We start from the raw sequence: 24,730 nt of genomic DNA on the forward strand, positions 1-24,730 counted from the left end.
ACCTAATGACTCGTGATTATTATTTGAAGGGTTCCACTGTTACAGATTTATTTGTCATTTCTTGTAATAACACCAATGGTAATGAATTCATTTGTATTAATGCGAGTGTCGCACGGACTTCCATGCAGATTCCGCATTAATTAATGTACCATTAAAACAAAGTGTCGCCCAATTAATATCAAACGGAGGTGAGGCTGCCAGGGTCCTCTTCGTCTGGATTTCATTTGAAATTCATGGTGTTAGCACTCCATTTAATGAGAGGTAGCAATTTCTATCCCAGGCTCTCCCACTTCCCATGGAACTGGATGGAGTTCCAGCCTGGGCACTGGCTGTGGTGACAGAGGGAGGAAGGATGGGAAATGTCTCTGTATCCGTGAACTCCGGGTGGGGTCCGAGATGCCTTGGAACTTTCTTTTCTGGTTGACTGGCAACTTGACTCATCAAAGAGGTGCATGTAGGATTTATGGGCTTCCATCTTTTCTGGGCATTAGCCATCTTGTGGTTTGCAAGTGACAGGGCCTCTGTATATGCCTGAAGCCAGAGTCCTGAAACCCATGTTAACAAGACCCAGCCCCAGCCCTAGGATTTTCACAGGCCTCCACTTGCCCAGAACATTGGGGACAGAGGCTCTACCATCTTGACTTTTAGAATGTATCTTGGGACAGTTCCCAAGGATAGTTCCTGTTGGATGTTCTCTCCTTCCAAAGTAAGTTCTTTGGGTGAGTAGGTTTCCTGGCTACCTTCAGGTAACCTAAGAATGTCAGTCCTTAGCAGTGGTGAAATTGGCTACTAGACATGGGCCAGACTAAGTTAGATGATGCAGAATTCTTGTGTCTGCAGGGCCCATCTCTAGGGGTTGTAACAGCCATCAGAGAACTAAGGAGGCTGAACCACAGGGTATCACATTTTCTTCTGTCTTCACCTGAGATGCTCTTTAATCTCTGAGTTCTTCCTCTATGGATGGCCTCGTATGGGGCTGTGCTCTATAGGCTTGGTGCGGGGTGAGCCTCTTTGGCAGGATGAAACTTCAGAATTTGCATTTGTCCCATCCCTGAGACTACCACATATACTTGTTGAAAGTGAGGCTCCTTAAAAAGGAATGAGAAAGAGATGGCTTGGCAGCATTTACCATCCAAGCCCACAGCCCTTGTGTGTTCTGAGGATGGGCACAGAGAAAGGAGCTGGGTTTTCAGCATTGGTGCCTGCAACTGGTGTCAGGAAAAACTCTAGTCAGGACCTTCTTCTATAAGGATGTACCTTATCCAGGGCTATGCTGGGACCATGCAGCTCCAAATCTTCAGGGTTCTGAGTCAAAGGCCACACTCCTCCCCAAGAGGCTAAGCATAATGAGTGGTTGGGCAAGCTACCTTCTATCCTTGTTGGGACAGGGTAGGGGAAGGACAGGGGATAAGCTCTTCAGTGTTCATTTGAGTGATAACAGCCAGGCTCCCTTTCTTCCCTGGATCTTGGCTTTCCCAGCCATAGCATGGGCTGCTGAGCTAGGGTCTGCTTCTCTGTCATGGTGCTACACTGGATTCCTCTAAAAATATGAGACTGAGGCTGTGGTTGTTGGACACTGAGACCTTCTCAGAGATCCCCAGCTAATTCCAACCAGCATGGTGTATAAACCTCATCTCCTCAAGTGCTTTTGTTTTGGTTTTTGGGTGTTGTTGTTGTTTTTTGTTTTTCTCCTCATACATCCAGGCTGGCCTTGAACTTGCTATGTAGCTAGAGATTCCCTTGAATTGCCAATCTTTCTGAGTGCTGGTTTTCTGATGGCTTAGTTTCCAGTTTCCACCTACTGAGTCTTGAACTGCCTTTCCATAGTTCCCCAGAATCCAGTTAACTCCCTGATCACCCTTTCTCTGCCTGTCTCAGGACCAGTGACAACCAGCCCACAGCAATCCTGTGGCCAGTGTGAAGCCTTCTTCTTGCTGTCCCCCATACCCCACCCACCTCTGACCCGGTCCATCCAGGCCTCCTCAGGTATAGGTGACAGGCTCACACCACCAGAGGGGCTGGTAGCTCTAGCCACAAGAGTGGAAGGAGAACAAGCCACAGCACCGCTTATCCCCCTTGTCCTGCCCATTCTGTCCTCTGCTGCTTCTTCACCCACCGCTTCCTCTGTGTACTCTGCAGGGTCAAGGTGTGGAGCACTGGAGAGGGAGGAGGGAGACTGAGTTCTATTGCTTGTGCTGTCTCCTTATTCGAATCTATTCATAAGCAACAGCTTCCTGAGCTGTAAGGCCTGCCCTAAGGAAATCTGCATATTCATTTGTTTAACACAACTCATCTTCAAGGGTTGGGAGATGGGAGGTGGAGCCCCTTTGGAGGTAGAGCAGGACTGAAGACAAGGCAGGGACCACAACCTTCAGCATCATCCCCTTTGATTCAGTGTCTTCCCTACTAGAAATGCTGTTTGCAAAATCACCTTATATTTATTGACCTTTGTCTGCACAAATGGCCATTCTTCACCTCTATGCCTGGAGGTTGGAACCTAAATCTTCCTTAAACTCATGCTGTGCACTGAGCACTTGGAGTGGTGTTTCCTGTATTATTAGGAAACTGTCCCAGGGAGTCTGTCCAGCTTCTCCAGAATGCATCAGGTGTGCAACTGGGTCTCCAACCACATAGCCCTACTTTCTGTATTCTCTTCTACAAGGAAATTTTTAATGCTCTTGCTTCCTCATTCTCCCTCCCTCCCTCCCTCCCTTCCCCTCTCTCTTTCTCTTTGCTGGAAAGATAGGAAATGTGTGGTCAAGGCTGTCCCATGTTGTCCAGACATGTCCAGGACCCACGGACAAATGAGCCTGGTTGGTCCTAGCTCCTGATACTTCCCCCAAAGAACACTAACACCTGTCACTTAGGAATCTGGGGGCTTTAGAATGGCATAAGTCATTTCCATGGCTCTCTTGACCATCACTGGAAATCAATGGCACTTAGTCAACACCTAGTTTCCCAAGGTCGCCTTGTTCATCACACCATGCTCCTGGGTACTGGGGATGGTGTCGTGTGATGATTAAAAACTTAGGTTGTGGAGTGGCCTGCAGGGGTGTGAGCATTGTCATATGGGGCTGGGATCCAATGGAGGGAAGGAGTAATACTGTCTTCTATCTGGCTGCTGTGTGGACTGACAGGACACAGTTAGAGGCCTATACAGGAAATCCCCAACAGATGGAAGCTGCTCTTACCCCCGATCCATAAAAGCCTAGCGGGTGGAAACACCCTTCTAGGTGACTCCATGCATCCAGAATCGACAGACCACCTATATATCTGGCTTCTGGTCCAATCCCTCAACTTGAGGCTGTTAGCAAGACTTCTAAGACCACACACCTGCCCCTACCCCCGATTCTTCTCTTAGAATCGTCTGACTTGGTAGGAGGGTATGAAGATTTTGATAGGGGCCTTTGGTTACATTTGGTGTGTTTGTTCCTGGTGCAGGGCTACAGAGAGCCCAGACCTCACTTGATTCCTGGATCCATTGTTCACCACACAGTAGGCATCCCTAATCTGAACTTCTTACTACCATTAGCATTCCTGATGTCTTTCAGGTTTGAGTGTGTCTGCGTGGACTTGACCCATGGAACACCCCTAATGTGGATCTTTGAAATCCAGAACTATTGTGAGCAGTCTGCTGATACCCAGAAAGCATGGGCTCTGTGGCCATTTTAACCCTTTCCATCTCTACTCCAGCTTAGGCCGAAGGCGGCACGGACCTTAATCTCTTTCTGGCTAGGAAATTCATATACTACTGATGTCCTATAGCCACCAAGAAAGAAATAGTGCAGGAGAACAAAGGAGAGCAGCAAGAATATATAACCCAGATGTGCACGTAGTTGTCTCTAGGTTTTTCCACTCAGGATCATCTGTGATGGTCCACAGATAGATCCCTCTATTTCCTTGGAAACCAGAACCTGGCTGAGATGGGGTGGGGGGGGTGTTCAGAGGTCCTCCAGCATTCAATTACACTAACACCTCAGGCCAGGATCACAGGGTAGAAGAGTAGAGGTAGATCCTACAAGTCCTGCAACCAGTCTCTATTCCTCTATTCCAGCCCTAAAGAAGATAAGGCTAATTCTTAGCCAGGCGGCCATATTGCCTGGTATTGTGAGACTGAGAGTCCTTGCAGATACTGAAGCTTACATGAGTGGCCAGGCCCTTTCTTTGCTTTCCACTTAGGCTCCAGGCAGATGTCAGGCAAACCTGCCAGCTGCACACTGCCTAGTCCATAGGACCCCGACTGCCACGTGCCTCCCTGTACACCTGTTGACCATACAGAGAGCCCTGGAATAAGAGCACTCGTGGGAAGGACGCTGTCATTCATTCTTGAGGAGAGTCACTTGTTGGCATGGAGTGAGGAAGCTGCCTGAGATTGCCTTCATAGGAAAAGGAGGGAGCTGAGGCCATCTCAGAAGCAAGCTCTGATACACTGATGCCATTGTTGACTAACCATAGTGTCCAACATCTGTAGCTAGTCAGGGCCAAATGAACATGGCAGAGGAAGAAGTCTCCAGCCAAACCTGGATGTGAGAACTGGAGACCTGGTAGAGCTCAGAGCTGAGCAAATCAGGAGTCTTGTGGGACAGCAATGAAAGACAAGTTTGGAGATAGAATGCTTAGTCATGATGGTGGCATTCAGGGTCTGGAGCCTTGGCGTTGGAGATAGAAGAGCCAGGGATGGTGTCTGAGAAGGAAGAGAGAAGACAGGAGAACACTGTGGGACAGAAAACTGCCCAGCTCTTCTCTCGGGGACAGAACTGAAAAGGAGAGGACCTTCAGAGGTCTAGCTGTGGCGAGATTTTCTTTTAATTTTTTATATTAATTTAGTCAAAATCACATAAAGATGAGCTTAAATGTCCTCTAGTGCAGTGTGTCTTTGAATAAAAGCAGCAGGGTCCTGTTCCATTTTCCTCCATTTCAAGACACCCTTCTCTAATCTCTGGAATTTATTTTCTCAGTTTTAGATTATATCTTTTAAAATTGTTCACTTTTAAATATTAGCTAGTGAGCTTTAACTGTGGAAGAGAGAATTTGGCATTTATCCACTCCCACCTACTCTTTGGCACCACAAACACCAGAACACATGTATAACTACACAGGTGCACACAAACACATATACAAGCACCAACACATACCACTAACATTCCCCACCATTCCTTAAGACATGATTGCCTTCCTGTTAGCTAAAAGAGCATTGTGTATGCTTAATGTAGTAATACTGTAAATGTTACTGATAGATGAACCACATGATATACTGTGCTGACTCTTGTATGTATTAGAATTTATTCATTTCTTTTATTTGCCTCTTTTGTGTTCCATGAGCCTATCACTTATCTGCCCCTAAATATTCTAACATAACTGAACATCTTTTAGGTGTTTCTTTACCTTTTTTTTTGTATTGGATCTGTTGTCCCCCCCCCCCCGATATCAGGGTTTTTTTCTTTCTTGATTTCTATCATTATTTTTATAGAATAATTTATTCAATTATTTCCAGGAAAAGGGATTTATTTATGGGGAAATTTTTGAAAACTTATCTGGAAAATGTGTTTTTATTTTTACTCATTGATAGTTTGGCTGGGTATAGAATCAGTTCTCCTCATTCTGTGAACTCCTTTCCTGTTCTGTACCTGTTCAGTCTATAATGTTAAGACTCTGGATGGTGGCTTGACTCTTGATCTCCTGTGTGTGGGCTTTTATTTTCTCCATAAAGTCTCTGTCCTTTCTCCCACATTCATATTTTGAAACATCTTAGTTTTATGTCACTGTGCAGGTCTCTCCCTGAAGGGTTTGTGCATATTGGGTCTAGAAGGTTTTCCTGTTACTCCATAAGACAAAATTCCTGATGTTACCTCTCTGTGAACTCCTGTTAGGTGTGCTTTGGGTTGGGTCTAAGCTGTTCCTTTAATGTTTTTACTTTTCTCTTCCACATTTATTTTTGAGTTACTTTGCTTTGGAAATTTTTTTTCATTTCCAACTCTTCTGTAGAATTTCTTTCTCTGGTCATTTGTTGTCTGTCATACTGGTCCTGCACAGGCTAAACAAGTTCCTTATGACTTAGTTACACTCTCGCCCTATCTTTGTCTTTTCTCGTTTTGAGATGAGATCTCATTAAGGTGTCTAGGCAGGCCTTGAACTTTTGATCTTCCTGAGTCAGCTCTCTGATCTGACCTTTACTTTCTGCTGGACTCTTCTTTCTCCTGTAACTTCCTACTTCAAAGAGGCTTTGTCCTGACTCTGGATTTTCATGACACAGGTTGCTTCTTGTCTTCCTCTACCCACTCCTTCCATCTATTCCTCCCTCTCTCTATTTCTCCCTGGATCTTGAAACAAACTTCTGCTATGTAGCCCAGTCTGGTCTCTTCATGTATAAGCCTTTGTTTCACTTCTTGCCCACTCATCATAGGTGCTTAGGGTATGTTAGATGGGGGCTTGTTTATTAGTGGTCTTCAAGATTCGGCAAGACTTCCACTGTTGCTTCCATGGATCCCAGATATGCTACTCCTTAAGTTTTCTCTCCGGCTGATTTTTTGCATCCTTCCTGAATGCCCATCTTCTGAAGGGTGACTAGCAGGCCTGGTGGAGATGAGAGAAGTAGGGAGATGGGAATCACTCCAGCCCTTGCCCCAGATCTGAGCCTGGAGCCTAGACCTCCCTAACAAAGCCCTCCAGAAAAGAACCTGAAATCTGCTGCAAGGACTGGAGAACCAACCTCACTTAGGCCCATGAGACTTGGTACCACTCTTTCCATCCTCATCCCTTTCAACAACCCCTCCCATGCAGAATTATGTGGCATCCACAGATCCTGGGCTTTTCCAAGCACTGTCTCCTTGCCTCCTAAGGCATCCATCTGTTTCCAGTCTCCAGAGCTGCATTGACAACTTTCATCTGCTGTGGTCTCCTCTCCTGTTCTGTTTGCCCTTGTGGATTTATGCATTTTTAATTTGCTTATCGTTGTCTTGGGGTGGGGTTGAGACCAAAACAGAAAGAAATGAATGTGTTCATCTGCCTTGTTTTCTAGGAAGCCCCTGATTTTTTTTTCTGTCTTACAAACTTTATTAGTCTGGGAAAAGGGGGACAAGAAGCTTTTGTCCCTTTGGTCCACTACTGTTTGCCATTGCCATTGATGGGATGGTTCACATGGTCAGGAGATGACAGAAAGACTTTAGTCTTGTGCTGGGCACTGAGGTGAGCCACACAGGCAGAAAACATGGGAAGTTGTCCAGGACTTGGTGGATCAGTAGCAGGTCCAGCAAGTTGTAATCAGCAAAGGAAATCTGGCCACCCACAATGAAAGCTTTGCCTCCCTAGTTCTGGGACAGTAGGGTCTCAAAAGGCTTCAGATGCCCAGGCAGGGTTGTCACATAGTCATCCTTACCATTCTCATAGTTGGTGTAGATGAGGGTGACATATTTACAGCAAAAGTCCTTCACCCCATCATTCACCACATCCACCAGGGCAGCCTCCCTCTGGTCTTTCCCATCAAGCCCGAAAGGGCGGCCCAGGTACCTCAAGATGGCAAAAAGTGAAGTCTCCGTCCTCAAACTTAGAGAACTGTCCATACAGACAAGTGGGCTTGAGCAAGCCTTGCATCCGGATGCTATGGTAACCACTTCCTCCTTCCAGCTCTGGCCTTGGTCAGCCAGCAGCATGCACATGGCCTCACACCGCCCTTGAGCTGGGAAGTAGACAACGGAGTATGATGGCTGCTTAGGAGATGGAGGTGTGGACATCGAAGCCCCTGATTCTTTAACAGTGTTTGTCACATGGCTTCTAGAGACAGGCTTAAAAACTGAAAGAGGGCCAAGGCAAACGGCCAAAAGAGATGAGTTGAAAGTCCAGGGCCACTCCAACAGGTCACAGTCAGAAGCCAGGTGGATGTTCGGGAGGCATGTTTGTAAATGCTTCCATGGCTCCCTGCAAAGGCATTCCATGCTGCATAGCAGGGCCCAGAGTTATATACAACTTCTAGGGAAGATCTGACCATTTGGGATGCCTGCCCAGGGAAGGGTCTTTCAAGCTGTATCAAGTTATACACGTCATTCGAGGGGGGAGTTGGGGGGACAGGGAGAGAGGGAGAGGGAGAGAAAGATAGAGAGAGAAGGAGAGAAGACAGTGGTCAAGATAAGAGCTGTCATGCCATGAATTCTCCTAGGTTCCTCCCTAGAGATGGATCACAGATGTACATGTGTAGGTCAGTGTCCACATAAGAGTGCCCAGTCCTCACCGTAATGGGACCACTTCTGATCGATACAGGCCCATGCACATGTCCTATAGACCCTTTGCCTCCCCCTCCAAGGTCACAATAGGTGACAATATATCTATCTCATGGTGCCAATAAGAATGCCATGGGGACCTCTGGAGATGACATATCACCAAGGTACTCCATGAAATACAAAAAGACAGGTGTTTCTCTGGCCCTGAGAGTCCAACTTCCTGTTGAGCCAGAAACCCTTTCATTGCCTGAGAAAGCACTGGGCATTCAAGGTACCCCGTCGAGCCTGACATTCCCTCAGGGTTAAAGTGTCTATCTGTCCAGTCTCCTCTAACCTAGACCAGCCTTCAAGGTTAAAGTGTTCATCTCTTTGGTCTCCTCTAACCTGGGCCAGCCTTCATGCAGGCTGCATCCCCATCTATAACCTCTCCCCCACTCTTCCATCTTGCCCTAGGGATGGCTCCCAGCCTCTTACTACCTCACATGGTCCAGAAGGGTCCTTTCCCAACTCAGGTCCACCAAGCCACCTGCACCTTGTCAGAACTCCCTCCGTCTAGAATTTATTACTAATGCATTTTCTAACAGGCTCTATAATAAGATATTAAAGACTGTAGCTGCATTTAGCAAGCATTCCATAAATATTAATAATGCCTTTAGAGATGACTCCTAAGCAGAGATGGTAGCGGGTTTGGCTGGATTTGGTCAAGGGTACAGAATTCATCTTGCTAGGGAGGGTTCCCTATGATCATGAGAGGTATGAGTCTGCTTTCTCCTACCTGTCTTTCTATTTCTTTTTTTTTTTTTTTTCTTTTTTTTTTTTTTTTGGAGACAGGGTCTCATGTAGCCCAGGCTGGTCTTGAATTTCTGATCCTTCTTCCTCAACCTCCTCAGTGCCTAGATTGCAGATGTGCAGTACCACATTTGGATTTATGCTGTGTTGGGGATAGAAATCAGAGCTCTGTGCATTCTAGGTAGGTACCCTCCTCACTGAGCTACATCCTGAGCCAAGTTTCTTACTTCATTTCCTTTGTGTACAACTTTCCCTCCATAGTATCTTTGTACCCTCCTAGTTTCTGACCCAACAACCGTGTCTCTGGCTCCTCCAATACAGTCTTCCCCTAGGTTCCCCTTGGTTCTCTTTTCCCTTTGGGCCCAAGCTCTGTCTCTTTCCTTGTCCCCAAACCTCTCTTTTTTGTGTTTCTCTGTCTTTCTCCCTCATCTTTCTCCCCTCTTTTTTTTTCTCTCCGACCTTCTATCCATTGTCTCCCCTCCACCTCCCCTCTCTCCCTGGCAGTGCATGCCCCCCCACCCCCCACCCCCGCACCATTACTCTGTTCCAGTGAGCACCCTAAGCCACCTCCAGAGAAGCCCGGAGTGGAATGCAGTTCACCCTGCATGAGAGAAGCAAGCCATTCATCATTATTATTAACGAACAAGATCCCAAGCACAGCAGAACTTCCCCAGAGTCTATTCCCTTGTCACCCCGAGGAGTAGCAACAAGATTTATTCGTCTCAGAATTGCACAGGGTGGCCCATTTACAGCGGGCCCATCACAAGTGATGTGGCGCTTAAATGGGGACTGGAGGAGGCAGAGGCCTGCCCTGCCTGTGACCTATGTGGTATGGGCCATTTGCTCAAAGGGACAGCCTGAGGTCTGAAGGGAACGATCTAGCCATCTCTCCAGGTAGACTGTGACAAGTGCCTGACCAGGCTGATGCGAGTTCACGCTGCCACCTCCCACAGCTGGGCGAATCGCCGCAGTGATCTGTGTAGATCTGCATGTTCCAAGGCATATCCAGGGCTAGTTAACAAGACGCTACAGTCAGACCATTCATTCTCAACTTAGTGCCTCCTAGGCTCAGTCCGTCCCGGAGCTGGGGCCTGGTGCTGACTGTGGGTGCTAAGGGAGAAGAATCCCAGCAGGGGAGGTCAGGGAGGCTGTGACAGTGTTTGAAAATAAGGAGCACATGCCTGATGCATGTTCTAGGGCTGCCGGATGGAAGAAAAGAGCTAAGACCCAAAGAGCAAGAAGGTGTCGCCACAAATGCCTCACAAGGCAGGTCCCACACGGCGGTCAGAGGGGTCTATGAGGACCAGTATGGGAAGGACTCAGCGAGCCTCGTCTCCTTCCTCACTTAGATGGACATTTTTCGCATGTGTCCACGTCCATCCAACACTAAGTGGATCGCAAAGATCTTTCCATTGAAATCCCCTTAGTGAATTGAGTTTCTTTTCGGAGACCTCATCTGATTGGCCTATGTAGGTCAGGTGGTTACTCCTGCACCAATCAAATGCATCTTAGGTCTGAAGTGTGGCCTGGCTTCATCTCTTGAGCCGAGCATGGGAGGGAAAATGGCAGAGGAGGCACTTTGGGTTCTGTTGGGGGAGGGGGGTTGAGAGAAGCCTATATAAGAGCCAAAGCTCCTGGTCTGCTGTCACCCATCAGGAGCAGAACGTAATTCCTCTCTGGCTCACTTTTCTCATCTGCCAATAAGGGGACTGGCATAGATCATCCCGAAGCTTCCTTGAAGGCCGTACATCCTGAATGGTTTGAAGTGAGAACTGGCCTTTTGGATTAGGGACTTCCTGGCTTCAGACAACCCTGCATCTTAGGTCCCACTTTCTCCTCCTCTGCCGGGCTCTGCGCCCCTGCAGGGTCTCCTTGGATGCTTTTCCAGGCACCCCCTCACACCCCCAGGAACCAGGAACCAATACAAGGACAGGTTTTCTATTTGAATTAAAAAGAATTGTTACATTTATTTGCCTGTGTGTGTATGTGTGTGTGCGCGTGCGCGCACGCACGAGAACACACACATGCACGCGCGCACACGCACACATGCACGCAGAGGACCACATTTGAGAGTTGGCTTTCTCTTTCTGTTGTTTGAGTTATAGGAATTAAACTAAGTCACCAGGTATGGCAGCAAGTGCCTTTACCCACTGAGCCATCTCTCCATCCCTAAGATGCCTGTCCAAGTTTGTGATAAAATTCTTTTATAGGCTATCTCCCCGGTAAGTATTGGGAATGGGGTGTCATCTCTCCCTGCCTGTGATGCCATTTCACTGATAGAATAGTGGTGTTAGGCAGTGGCTATTTGTTGAGTGTCGTTGCACGCTGCCATGGGCTTGGTCCAGCGGGAAGCACAGCCTTTTATTCATATCTCAACCCAGGTAATTCTTTCTCACATCATCCTTGAGAAGCCATGCCATTAATAGTTCCATTTTACACAAGAGGATGTGGAAGCCAAATGAGGTGTGGCAGCCATACCTGTGGTCTCCTGGTAGAAAGAGCTGGATTCAGAATTTAGGTTTCTCACTCAAAGTCCATGCTCTGAGCCTTCAGGGTTTGCTGTCTACAGGGACCAGATGCGCCCAGCCCCTGAAAATCTGCTGGTGCTGAGCCTGCAGGTCTGTGTACCTGTCTGTACACCCCACGGAGCAGCAGCTGGTGCTGAACAAGCTCCAGTGTGTGTGTGTGTGTGTGTGTGTGTGTGTGTGTGTGTGTGTGTGTGCGCGCGCGCGCGCGTGTGCTGATCCTGGCAGAGTGGGGTGCCCAGGGCCTGAGATGCAGGAAGTCAGCACTCCTTCCTTTCCCCTGCCTGTCCATTCTAAGTTTATGAATGGCTTTTTGCCAGGGTCATTTAAAACCTACCCTAAGTTATGCAGAAATTAAGTGGCTTTTCACTGTATGAGACAACCCAAGGTCAGTTACAGATGGGGCTCTTCCACATTCTCTTCCCCTTCTCCAGTATTTGCTCAGCCTCACTCCCAACTCCCCATATTTGATGTTCAGAGCCTGGGAGCCTTTGTCCTAGACTGTGAGGCATGGACAGGTGAAATGTCATCTCTCTGAGGCAAGGCCTCAGGAGCTGGCGTCAGGAGGGGCCATATTGCTGAGCTACATGCCGTATGAGGCTGGTGTCTCTAAAATGTGTCTGGACATGTGTGTTTCAGAGGGGAGTGGGGAGCCTTGAGGGAACATCATGGGGGAGTCTGGCTTCACTGGGCCCTGCACCAGGGGAGCTCTGTCTTGCAGCTGTAGATTGGCAGGTGACTGTGATCATCAGGGCTCCACAGGAAGAGATCTTAAGTAGCTCCAATCAAAGTGTGTCTGTGAAGTACCCACCTTCAAGAGGGTATTGTATTAGCTGATTTCCAGGGCTGTGACAAAAATACCCAAAGAAATCGTTTTAAGGAGGCTGGAGAGACGGCTCAAAGGTCACTGGCTGCTCTTCCAGAGGTCCTGAGTTCAATTCCAAGCACCCACATAGTGGCTTGTAACTCTCTATAATGAGATCTGGTGCCCTCTTCTGGCCTGCAGGCAGAATACTGTATACATAATAAATAAACTAGGAGGAGGAGGAGGAGGAGGAGGAAGAAGAAGAAGAAAGGGGAGAAATAGCTTCTTACATCTGCATGAGAACCTGAATTTGCTTCTCAGCAACAACAACAGTGAAAAGTTAAAAACATAAAATGTGGCCACATGTGGCTATAATCCTGGGGCTGGAGAGGCAAAGGCAGGAGGACCCTAGAATTCACAGGCCAGCCAATCTGCCTGAGAGTGTCAGCTCCAGGTTCAGTGAGGAATTCGGTCTCAAAAACTAGTGACTGGGAAGAACCTGGTACCAACTTCTGCCCTTCCATGCACACACATGCGTACACACACCCAGATTCATGTACACACAACATATCCAAAGGTGACCACATATGTGCCTATGGGAGAGGAGGAAGCAAATTTCAGAACCCTCCTGGGGGCGGGGTTACAGGGTGGGCCCTCCTGGGGGTGGGACTACAGGGTGAGTGTTGGAGGGGTGGGGCCTAGTACCTAGGCTTTTCTCTTCCCTCTGAGCTCTTGCCAGCCCCACCTTCACTCCCAGTTGGTACAGTTAATCAGAAACCCTTAAGCAAGTGAGTTGACATCTGGGGCCAGCAGGCTAGACATAGCAGACTATCCTAAGGTACAGAGGCAGAGCAGGCTAAACCAGGCTGGGGTGGGGAATGAGGTGGGAGGGAGTGGGAAGGTGGGGTGGACAGGGAAGAGCGCCCAACATGGTGCCTATAATGCTATGGTGTTTCTTGAGATCTCCCTGCCCTGATCCTGGCGGAGTGGGGTGTCCAGGGCCTGAGATGCAGGAAGTCAGCACTCCTTCCTCTCCCATGCCTGTCCATTCTAAGTTTATGAAGCTTATGAATGGCTTTTTGCCAGGGCCATCCGACAGTTCTATCTGGTGATTTGACAGAACAATCATAGCTTCTTCCTTCTGGGCACTTACATACTGGAAAGTTTATGTTAGTGAAGCTTTAGGTCTGCCCTCTTCACGCTAACCCAGTGAAATAGCATTACCTTAACATACAGAATGGGGAAGAAGGAACAGAGAGCTTCAGTAACTAACCCAGAGACACACAGCGAGGCTGGGATTTGAACAGATGTCCTGGCCACGTCTCAATGCTGGCACTTGTCTACTTTGGCCCGCAACAGACTTGCTTCTCTTTGAAGGGAAAGAACATATGTTTCCCAAGAAGCTAGGGTGGGGAGAGAGGGGTGTGGGAACTGCTGACTTGGGGCAGCACAAATGGAACTAGAAAATGCATGAAGGGTAATCTAGGGCTAGACCTCGTGGGTAGCCAGCCCAGGTAGGACCAAAGCAACTCAGTGGCTGTCTTTCTACAAGCTCTGGTTGTCATGACAAGCCAATGCCAGGGTGGCAGGGAAGCCTTTGAGATAGCCATTAGGACCATGTGCCTAGAACCAGCAGTACTTGAACGCTTGAACCCAAGACCTTGCTTTCCTCGATGTGTGGCTTTGGACCAGCTGCCCTCCCTGTGCCCCATAGTCTTTACATTCCCCTCTCTGCAAAGAGCCTCATCCAAGTGTCTTTCCTGCAATTGGCCCAGACCTTTCTTCCATGTAGAGGAATCCGCATAGCCGATGATGAGCTGGCGCTGTGGAGAGGAGGGTGGACGGGTGGGTGGCACAGGTAGACATTCAGAATAGAGCGCTCAGTGCTGCCCAGATGTGCCTTTGTGCTCACAGCTGTATACTGACTAGCCTCTGAGCCAGGTACCATCCAAGGCAAGGCAAACAGGACCTGTGGAACTACAGACTGGGAGGGAAGGGTGAGAACTGGCTGAGGCATGCGAACCAGCCTTGTGTGTTGCAGAAAGTGGCTTATTAGCAGTCTTTTTGAGGAATGTAGTAGCTCCATCCCAGCCTCTTAAGGAAGTGGCCTTAACCAGCCACCCTGAGGCAGAAGGGGGACAGATATGCATATGTATGACAGAACCAAGAGTCATCCAGGAAGGCTTCTAGGGGGTGGAGGCAGGTGACACTTCTCTGAATTGCTGCCAAGACCCAGGGGTGGCATGAGGTGCCCCTCCCCTTGGGGCCTCCAAGGTCCCTGCCTGAACCCAGGTACATACTGCCCACTCTTGCCCTTGACTGGTCCCCACAGGCAGGTTTCTAGTCACCGTCCAGGGCAATCCCCTGCAGCTTGGGCAGCCAAGGGGGCACTGGGCAAAGGAAGCGAATCCACTAAGAAATGGGTTTGGGGACCGAGAGACCGCTCTTCCAGGACTCTGGGATAAGCGGGCCGTCTTCGGAGTCACTGCTCTTACAGCCACCAGGAGGCCATCAGAAAGGGGGAAAGGAAATCATGCATTTTACATTCCTCCAAACCCACTTAGAATGGAAATGACAGGCCGGTTCGGTCGGCTGCAGGGGCGCGCACGGCTAATGGCCTTTGTGGGGCGGAGGAATGGCTGCTGCGGAGGCAGCTGCTTCTGGCGAAGTGAGACTCATCCCCTGGCTTCCTTTGCTCTCGCCTAGAATACACCAGTGGGGACACCCATCTTCATCGTCAACGCCACTGACCCTGACCTGGGTGCCGGGGGCAGTGTCCTCTACTCCTTCCAGCCCCCCTCTCAGTTCTTCGCCATCGACAGTGCCCGAGGCATAGTCACTGTGATCCGGGAACTGGACTATGAGGTCACACAGGCGTACCAGCTCACAGTCAACGCCACGGTGAGTCCCTGCCCTGGGCCTCCAGTACCCACCACCTGCCTCTGCTCATCCGGAAGGAAACAGGGTATTCCAAGGAGACTTGACTTAGTCCATGCCCCTCATGATTAATAATCAAGAATCTGATCATGTTAATAGGGTGACAAGCGGTGTCATTATGGCTCTGACACTGTTCTTAGCACTCAGATGGACTTTCTATTGACCTTCGAACAGCCCACCTTATTAGTATTGTTGAGATGCCCATTTTACAGAGACCCACCAGAAGACTAAGGTATAGGGGCAGTTCAGTGGATTACCTAAGTCACCCCTGAGCCCAGCTGCAGTGTTGACACCAGCAACCTCCTTAGGCGAGTTGGCGCAGGTGCCTCTGGCACACAGACCAGGGCTATCAACACAGCTGTGTCCATCCAGCAAGCAGGGACAGAGCAGTCCAAACCTCCTGACTAAAACCCCATAGCATGGTAATGCTTTCCCACCAAGTGTCCACTGTGCTAAGCCTCCTGCCCAAGCCCAGGGAATTGTGAGGTGAGTCAGGGAAAGGAAAATGTAGCCCATTTTATGGATGCCAAGACTGAGACTCCCACGGTTGATTAATAGTGGGGAAGTAAGAATCGAAAGCTAGGCCAGGAGTCTGTAGGTCTCCAGCATGAAGCTAGGCCTTTGATGATGGCTGTTTCTGAGGGCTGAGCAAGCCATATCTTAAACAAGGTCCTAGCCCCGGGTGCCCTTGTTCCAGCTGACACCTGGGGACACAGATGCATCTTCAGTGGCCTGCAAAGCTAGAAGGTGACCCCACACTCCGTTGTCCTTCAGATCTGTTTGTAGAGCTCAGACTAAGAGCAAAGTCCTGGGGCCCTTTCTTCTACCTGCTCCTCAGGCCTGGCCCACAGCACCCAGTGTTGCTGCAGAGAAGGTACCTGCCCTGGCCCTGTGAGGCTGCAGAGAAAACATTTGGCGTTGGCGCCATGTAGCAGCGGACTTCAAAGCTTACTCCAGACCCCATGTAGCAGCTGACATCTCGGATACCTAGATCTAGCCTGGGTTGAGCATTGAAAAGTGGAGCTTTTTCTCTCAGGCTTGGCTAAGAGCTGGAGAAGCCTCCAGAGCCAGGAAAAGCAAACTTCTTGCCTGACTCTCTGGGAGGTCCCTGCTGAGACCTCATATTTTCTCTCCTAGTTATGTATTAATTCCCTAGGAAGAGGCCTACCTAAAATAAAATAAAATAAAAATAAAACTGACTTAGGGAGCAGAGGGGACCCCTTTTTGGACATACCTACTTACAACTTCTGTGCCCCCTTATACTTGGGCTCAGAAACATGCAGGTGATAGCTTCCATTCTGAGGCTGTCCTACGGGATAATCTCTACCTAGCTTTGGGAGGTAGGACTAGACCACAGCTGGGTGCAAGTAGGAATGTGGGTGGCTCCATCCACCCAGAGGCCAGGTTGCTGTTGTAATGATGAATACAGAGAGATTGCTGGTAATGTACCAACAGTCAGGTCCTGAGGGACCTCAGGGAGGTCCACAGGGAGGGAGGGACTGAGACTTCCCAGAAAATAGCCTCCCACTTACCCCTGGACAAGCTTCGACCAGGAGTTCCTGAGGCTGGTGAGTGCATTGGCTACTCTGCACTTCCCCAACATGCTGGTATGTCCCAGCCAAAGAGAAGAGAGCCACAGAATCGCAGGGCCATTCCTGGAAGCCATGCATTGGCCTGACGGGAGATATGCTCTCTTCCCTCATTTCTTCCCTGTCAGCATGGGCTCCATGTCACAAGTACAGAAAGAAAGGGACCGTAGCCACAGGCATGAGGTACCAGGCTGGCTACTTGGTACCTGCTGAAAGTCTGGTACTCGCAAGCCCAAACCACCAGCATCTGTTACTCAAGGAACCCAGCCTCCTGGGGCCTCTGCATGCCTTGTGGTCTTTCAGGCTGCTGGCCAAGTAATGTACACCCCATTCCTGGTGCTGCCGGCCTTTCTGCCTGTGCCCACATACACACATCTTTCTTCCCTCCCATTTCTGACAGACCTCCTATGCCCTCCCCGACTGTCCCTGCGGTCTCTGAGGGACAGCCAGGAGGTCATCTCTCCTCCCATACGCTTCATAACACCATCTGCAGAGGACAGTGTCACGCTTTGTTCAGATAATGGGGGACATGCCCCGGTGGAACCAAAGCCATGTTAACCTGGATAGACACAGTTACTCCTCAAGTCCCAGCAGCATTTGTAAGCCCAGGGGTCATCGCACCATTTCCTGGAGCCTTTCATTTCATACAAAGGGCTCTGAGAGTTTGTCTTTGCAGGTTTACATGAGGCCCCAATACAAGGCCATTAAAGGCAGATGTTTCTGTGTGAAATGACCCATGTTTGGGTTCTGGCTACTTCCTTAGCACTGTGACTGTAGATAATCTCTGTCTGTCTGTCTGCCTATGTGTATGTATCTCACTCTGTCTCTGTTAAGCCACCTAAAAGCCTAGCCTGTGACAACAACGGGTGGGGTAGGCCTACCTAGGATGTGACAGTCCTTGTTAACACTGGCTCTTGCTATCTGGTTCCACTGGGCTGTTACACAGACCTCAGTCTACTAAGCTTTTAGGGTCTTAGAACACAGGCTTTGCTGTTCCTTTCTTAGGGGCTTTCTGGGACCAGGTTTCTGAGTATAATGGCTCTATATTGCCTGCCCTGTCCCAAGGGCACACACTGCTTCCTGGAGACCCTCAGATGGCAGAGGCCCTGGAGCTCCCCCTGCTGGTTTGATTTGAAATTACTGGCTAGTCACAGTCACAGAGGAATGAACCTCTCCTGTAGGCCAGGGGTCCCACTTGACACCCTCTGTCCTGGGATGGGGTACAGTGGCCCTGGATTAACACAACAAATGTGATGAGAACAATTCTTTTCTAATCCAAGCTAGTGGCCCTCCCCTCCCCCACCCTCACATTCAGAAGAGCTTGGCCAACAGATGAGCCTCAGCCCAAGCCTCTACTGTAGCACCACCAGGTTCCCCTGTTTCCATTTTCTTGAACATCTCAGGAATACCAAAGAGACTTCTTGCTCTCGGGCTTCCCTGTGGGAGTGTAAGTGTTTACGTGTTTATTTGTGGATACAGAGGTCACATACCACAGGCCTATGCATGGATGCATGTATGTTTACAACATCCTTCTAACCCAATGCTGTGTGCTCCTGTTCTCTCTGTGTCTCTCCCAAGGATCAAGACAAGACCAGACCTCTGTCTACATTGGCCAACCTGGCCATCATCATCACGGATGTGCAAGACATGGACCCCATCTTCATCAACCTACCCTATAGCACCAACATCTATGAGCACTCTCCTCCGGTAAGCCCCGCCCCCAGGGACTTTGCAGGTCACACTATCCTCCACATCTCTCCCGATTCCTGGAAATTACCATGGGGCAGAGAGGTAAAAGTATGGCTGACTGCAGGGAAACCGATCTGGAAACATTCATGAGCAGGAATACAGATGCCCATGCGTACTCTAGCCGTGATGTGGACGGATGTGGACCTAAGCTCAGCCAAACATTCGTGTTGCTTAGTCATGCCCTTCCCGGGCATGCGGCCTCTGTTGTCCGTGTGTGCCACACACAATGACAGCGCACTGTGTCCAAGAGTGCAGAGAAGATGCTTAAGGCCACCTTGACTGTTAGGCACCGGCATCACGATGGTTGGGTCACCAGAGGAACTCTGAAAATTACTGCTACCGATACATTCCCTGGGAAATGGGGGGCAGGGTAGGGGGTTCTAGAAAAGACCCATTCTCACAGGCATCAAACTGTGGGGGCTGGTGACTTGGTGGGTCCATTAGCTATGGGGTGAGGTGTTCGGCCCTGCTTCATGAGATCATCACAAGACCAAATATTTGAACTGAGCTTCCCCTGAGCCCCCATGGCGATGCCTTTGTAACTTGCACTGGTGTCAGAGTCTCCCCCATGCCCTCATTCATTCATTCATTCATTCAGCCTCACACCCATCCCCCACATGGTCATTAGGTGCTCTGTACATACTGTCACGGGATAAGTGCGCTACACCCTCCTTTTCTAGAGGATTCCATGGAGCAGGGCCAGTTGCATGACTTCCTTCACACTGTTGTCTCATGGCCCCTCGGCTGCGTCTCGTATGACTTTCTTCCCTTAGCTCTTTGTTGTGTATTCATGTTACCCATTGTCCGGCGAGTTCCTGAGGAGATACTGCACACATGCTCTTGGGGCGGAATAAGAGCTTTTACAAGGGGCACAGCCCAGTTGAGAAAGATAGACCAAGACCAGCCTCTTCTAGGCACTGACCAGCTCCCTAGCCTCGGTGCACATCTGTTTCTCTTAGCTCCCCGCTGGAAAGGGAACCCCTACTTTCCCATCCCCTACAGCCGTCCTCCTCCAAGCCGATCCCCACAAGCTCCATGCCCGATGTCTCCAGGTTGCTAATCAGTTTCCACGCCTTGATCTGGATCTCCTTGTCCCCTTAGTGTGACGCACACAGATTTGGCACACTCGTTCCTTAGCTAGGCCAGGGCTGAGATGCAGCCAGGCTTGTTCGGTGCCCCAGGATGAGAGGACCCAGGCATCCCTTGTGCCCAGCCCTGTCTCTGCGGTTCCCAGGGGCCCTGTCAAGACCCTGCCCCACTCCCCCACCCCCGCTTCCCCTCTTTATCTGCGGCTCCCAGCATGTATGCCTCCTTCTATCAGTGTATCGGGCAGGCAAGCTTCATCTAAAGTGTATATATTACCTAATAAAATCCTTCTTATTTGGGATTATTGCATCAAATTTTAATTTCCTCACTCAAACGGCAGCATGTCGGCCTGCCCGTCAGCGAGGGGCCGACAGAAGGTGAAAGGAGAGGACAGGCTGCACAAATTACTACCCGCGATGCCTATCAGCCCTTTGACTGGAATTGACTGGAATTAAGGACTGAGAAATAGGATTTTCTGCCTCAGAATCTGCTGTGGCAGCTCTCGGAGGAAGTCCCCAGTAGCTAACCCCCCACCAGCCCCCACCCCTGTAACACCAGCCCCCCTCCTACACGCACCTTCAAAGCAAACTGCATGTCACCTGTCACCTTTCAAGTCCTTAATCACATCAGGGAAATGGGGGCTGGGGTGTCCCCAGCTAAGCTTACAGAGAATGCAGTGGGGAAAAGTCCCTGAGGCCCAGGACATTCCAGTCTGGTCCCTGATGAAGCTACTTCACTGTAGACTGACCACAAAGGCAGAGACATTGTTTCTTCTAGTGATGTCCCACTTACTGTCCACCAGACAGAGGCCTGGTCCTCTAGGCTGTGTTAGAATGACAGGCTTGTTCTAGGCCCCTTCCCTTCCCCAGTTACAAACACCCCGCTTACCCACCATACCTTGTGAGCTTCAGTAACCTTGTGCAAGCTCTAAGAATGTGTTCTCCTTGCGGGGGGAGGGGTTAGGAGAATCTCTGCCTACCCATCATGCCCAGCACTTGGTTGGCACCCAGGGGATGCTCAATTAACTGGCTCTTCCCCATAGGGTCCCAGCTGTTCAAATGCAGAGAAAGCACCTTAGCTAAGGAGTGGAAACTATCGGAGTGGGATGTTAAGGCTCCAAACTAGCTGAAATTGTTTAGAAATGTATGCATAGGGGCTGGAGAGATGGCTCAGCAGTTAAGAGCACTGACTGCTCTTCCAGAGGTCCTGAGTTCAATTCCCAGCAACCACATGGTGGCTCACCACCATATGTCATGGGATCTGATGCCCTCTTCTGGTGTGTCTGAAGAGAGCAACAGTGTACTCAGAAACATACAATAAATAAATCTCTTAAAAAAAAAAAAAAGAAAGAAAGAAAAGAAAAGAAGTGTATGCCTAGTCCCAGACAAAGCACCAAAGTTTCACAAGATGCAGCAGCAACTCTAGGGCCCAGCATTTTAGTGTCTGTGTGTGGGGGCGGGGAATGAGGGAGGGAGGGAGTGCGTGTGTATGTTCATATACATGAGTGTATATATTGGTTGCTGGACAGTAGAGCCTGTTATACCCATTTTACAGATAGAAAAACAAGTGGGAGGTCCAGACTTACAGGAATCGGACCCCTAACTGCCTCTCTGCTTCTTCTTGTCAGAAGGAGTCGGGACCTTGCAGGCCTCTCTGAGTAGAGCCTTGTTTCTCAGAAGGTCACTTCCTCCCCCCAACATGGGCACCTGGGGAAGGCAAGACTTCCTCAGCAGAGGCCTGTCTTCAGTCCTCTAGCAGGAGCAGGGTCTCCCTCTCACTCTCCTGGTTATGTCCCTGGAAGCCTCACTTCCCACCGAGCCACACGTTGCAGGCCTGGACTAGTCTTTGGAGGCCCAGCTCTGTGCTGGCAGCCTACACACTCCCTCCTCGTTCCTCGTCTTTGGAAATAAGTTGCAGTATATTGAAAATATAATCACTGAGATTCTGAAACAAGAGCCATGGGCTCCCAAGAGCCCCCATACCTCCTTGTTAATTCCTTCTCATAACGTTTCCAGGCCTTCTGTCTGCACTTGTATTAAAAGCTCAGAGTTTTATTAAAAGTGGATTTATTTACCCAAAAAGAGATGAAACCCCAAACCTGATTGGGAGCCTGGCAGAGCTTGCTAGGCAGAGACTTGGCTCCAACTTTGGCTGGGAGGGGGGGCCCTTATTCTTGTGTCCCACAGAGCCAGCTAGCATCTGCTGAGTTCCCCAATCCATCCAGAGGTACTCTGATGCCCACCCCAGCTACAGATGCATGGGGATAGGGTCCATCGGGCTCCGAGGTCTGAGACTTCTTAGGCCACAGACTTCTCTGGATAGCTTCTCATAGCTGCCTTAGATTGTCCCTGTGAGCCCAGCATAATGTACCTGAGATATGGCAAGGCATATATCTGTCCCTTGAGTGTACTGTTTAGTAACAACTCTGGAGCTCTAGTGACCTTTGTGTTCAGTCATCCTGGTAGACAGGTCCCTGCTCCAGCAGCCCAGGGGCAACTCAGGAACCCTCTTGTAGGTTACTTATAGGCACCCAGGCAGAATGGAGCTACCCCTGTGTCTAGAAAGCCTGTTCTGGAAGCTGAAGCCTTGGCATAGTTGTATACTCCTAGGACCTCCTGCTGGGGACAGACCAGGTCTTCTTGATGAATAGTGAACTCCTAGATGAGCAGCTCTCCAAAAAGAACCTCCAGTGGGGTGATGGGGAGAAGATGTCTAGGCGCTTTAAGTCCAGAGTTGTGCTTCCCTGTGGTTTCCGTAGACCTAAGTCAGGGGCTCTCTGTGCTCCACGAGAGGAGAGGAAGCTTGGGAGGGCAAGGTGACTGGTCCTCCCATGTGACTACCTTTGGCCCCTGATCAGTCTAGAACACATGGCATCTCCAGGGACGGCTGGCAAGCAGGCATTTCCAAATTCCACAGGAACCAGTGCAGTGACATTGGGACGTGACATCCACATTATTACAGCGGAACCCTGCAGCGGCCACAGCACCTGGTGGACAGGAACGCCAGACTCTTAGCATTTAAATGTGCTCCTGGCTTCCTGTTTCCTCACTCCCTGCTTTGGGGCCTCCAGGAGTCTCTCAGCCTTCTGCCTCTGTTTCTTCATTTGCAGGAAGGGGCTATGTCTTAGGACATTGGGAGGCTTGGGGCACCTGAGAACATTGGGCCAGCATTTCAGCAACCAGCTGTGCTGAGAAAGATGTGCCTTACAGTGTGGTCAGTTGGTTCTTTACATGGCCTATTTATCCAGCTTCTTAACAAGCTCAGAGGATCCAACCAGGATCCCTGGAGGACAAAGAAGAGGCTGGGCCTGCTCACCATATGGCCTGGTCTCTGCATATATCCTGAGATATTCCCACATTCCCTCATGGAGCTTTGAGGGTATTCATTCCATCTTCTGCATGCTAGGCTAAGGGAGGGTGAAAGGGCTTCTGGGAAGAACAGTGCAGACTGGGAAAGGAGTTTGTCTAGACTGGGAGGACTTGGAGGGATATTATTGGCCCTGAGGCAAAGAACAGTTCTAAGGTTTATGAGAAGCAGACAAGACCACAGGAGACCTCTTTAGACTTTTGAGTGCTGGGATACTTTTGATACCCCCACCAAAGATGGAGGCAGGGCCTGTCTGCTGTCCTTCACCCAGAGAAAACTACTGGGGTAGTGGTTCTCAACCTTCCTAATGTGGTGGTGGCAACCCTAATGGTAAAATTATTTTCACTGGTACTTCTGAACTCTAATCTTGCTACTGTAATAAACCACAATGTAAATACCTGTGGGTTTTTTTTTTTTTTTTTTTTTTTTTTTTTTTTTTTTTTTTTTGATGGTCTAGGAGACTCCCATGTAAGGATTATGTGACCCCTACAAGGGTCAAGACCCACAGGTTGAGAACCACTGTACTAAGACCTGAACCTCAGGTGTGAGGCAAGCAGGGACAGCTGACGTATGAAGTGGTGTAATGTATGTAGCCTGGGGAGCTAGGCCGAAGTCACTCCTGACAAAGGACATCTCAACAAGGGATGGTCCTGATGATGCTGTCAATTTCTTCCATATGTTTGTTTGTTCATTCGTTCATCACTTGATGGTTACGGACCAGCATCCCTTCCTGGAAGCTCACACAGCCAAGCCCTGGCCTACGCTGTATTCTCTTGCTGGGGTGCCTTCCCTTTTGTTTGCGCTCCTTGGAAAACCCCTACTAATTCCCCACAATCCATCCTCAGTGGTATCATCTGGATGTCTCTGCGAGGGCTGGATGGGTACCGACTCTGTCCTGTTGCTGTCTCCATCTCATGTGCCCCAGATGTGTACAGCAACTGTCTGTGTCTATCCTTGACCCCTTGCTTGAATGCTCGAACCCATACTTGACTATCAGCGATGTGGGAAAATGGTGGCTACGAAGGGCAAGGCCATTGGAGTCAGGAGCAATGCTGTGTGGTACACACTTCCTAGGCAAGCCTTGCAGTTGGGAGCTAGGCTAGGGAGGGAAACTGGGGGGTGGTGCTAGGACACCCACAAAGATAGCTGACTGGGATCTAGGTGACTGAAAAACCCCTTCTCTCTCCAAACCAGGGCACAACTGTTCGAGTGATCACTGCTGTAGACCAGGATAAGGGACGCCCCCGGGGGATTGGCTACACCATTGTCTCAGGTAAGCCAAACTCTGCTTTGTTTGACAGATGCCCTAAGAGAGCCGCTGCTGCTGGCTGCTCTGGCTCAAAGAGCCGTGGATTACTTGGAATGGTGCTTGAGACCTACCTCCAGGGACAGTCCTCTCTAAGGAAGGGGACAAATTGATATAAAAGGGTGGGACTGGCTTAGAAGGCCATGGTGTCTGGGGGCCCTGGGAACAGGAATGTGTCTCAGGTCTACAGCTGTGGGCCTTCTGGGACTCTATGCCTGAAATGCAGTGGCCCTTATCTTAGCTTCCTGGAGTGCTCCCAGGCTTCTGTTCTTATTTGATGAAAAGGTGGCAATTTTGACATCACTTTGGAACAAATAGTACTGCTGTTGTCTGTTTTCTTGTTCTAGTCACACTTCAAGGCCATA

General features: G+C 49.6%; 1 protein-coding gene and 1 pseudogene across 3 annotated transcripts in view; one reads left to right on the forward strand and one right to left on the reverse strand.

Moving 5' to 3' along the window:
• Window positions 1–24,730, forward strand: part of CDH23 (cadherin related 23) — a gene marked incomplete at its 5' end in the record, with an annotated part of 329,115 nt that overhangs the window by 98,341 nt on the left and 206,044 nt on the right. For both annotated transcript variants that reach the window (XM_080938106.1, XM_080938107.1), the window contains 3 exons: window positions 15,039–15,233; window positions 18,437–18,565; window positions 24,254–24,332. In XM_080938106.1, coding sequence (XP_080794232.1) covers window positions 15,039–15,233; window positions 18,437–18,565; window positions 24,254–24,332 — 403 coding nt within the window. The remainder of the gene's footprint in view (window positions 1–15,038; window positions 15,234–18,436; window positions 18,566–24,253; window positions 24,333–24,730) is intronic.
• Window positions 7,102–7,730, reverse strand: LOC308436687 (glutathione S-transferase P-like; annotated as a pseudogene). The gene has a single exon. The product of its transcript is annotated as a glutathione S-transferase P-like (transcript).

This window comes from Micromys minutus, assembly GCF_963924665.1.
Source record: "Micromys minutus genome assembly, chromosome: 25".
Taxonomy (NCBI): Eukaryota; Metazoa; Chordata; class Mammalia; order Rodentia; family Muridae; genus Micromys; species Micromys minutus.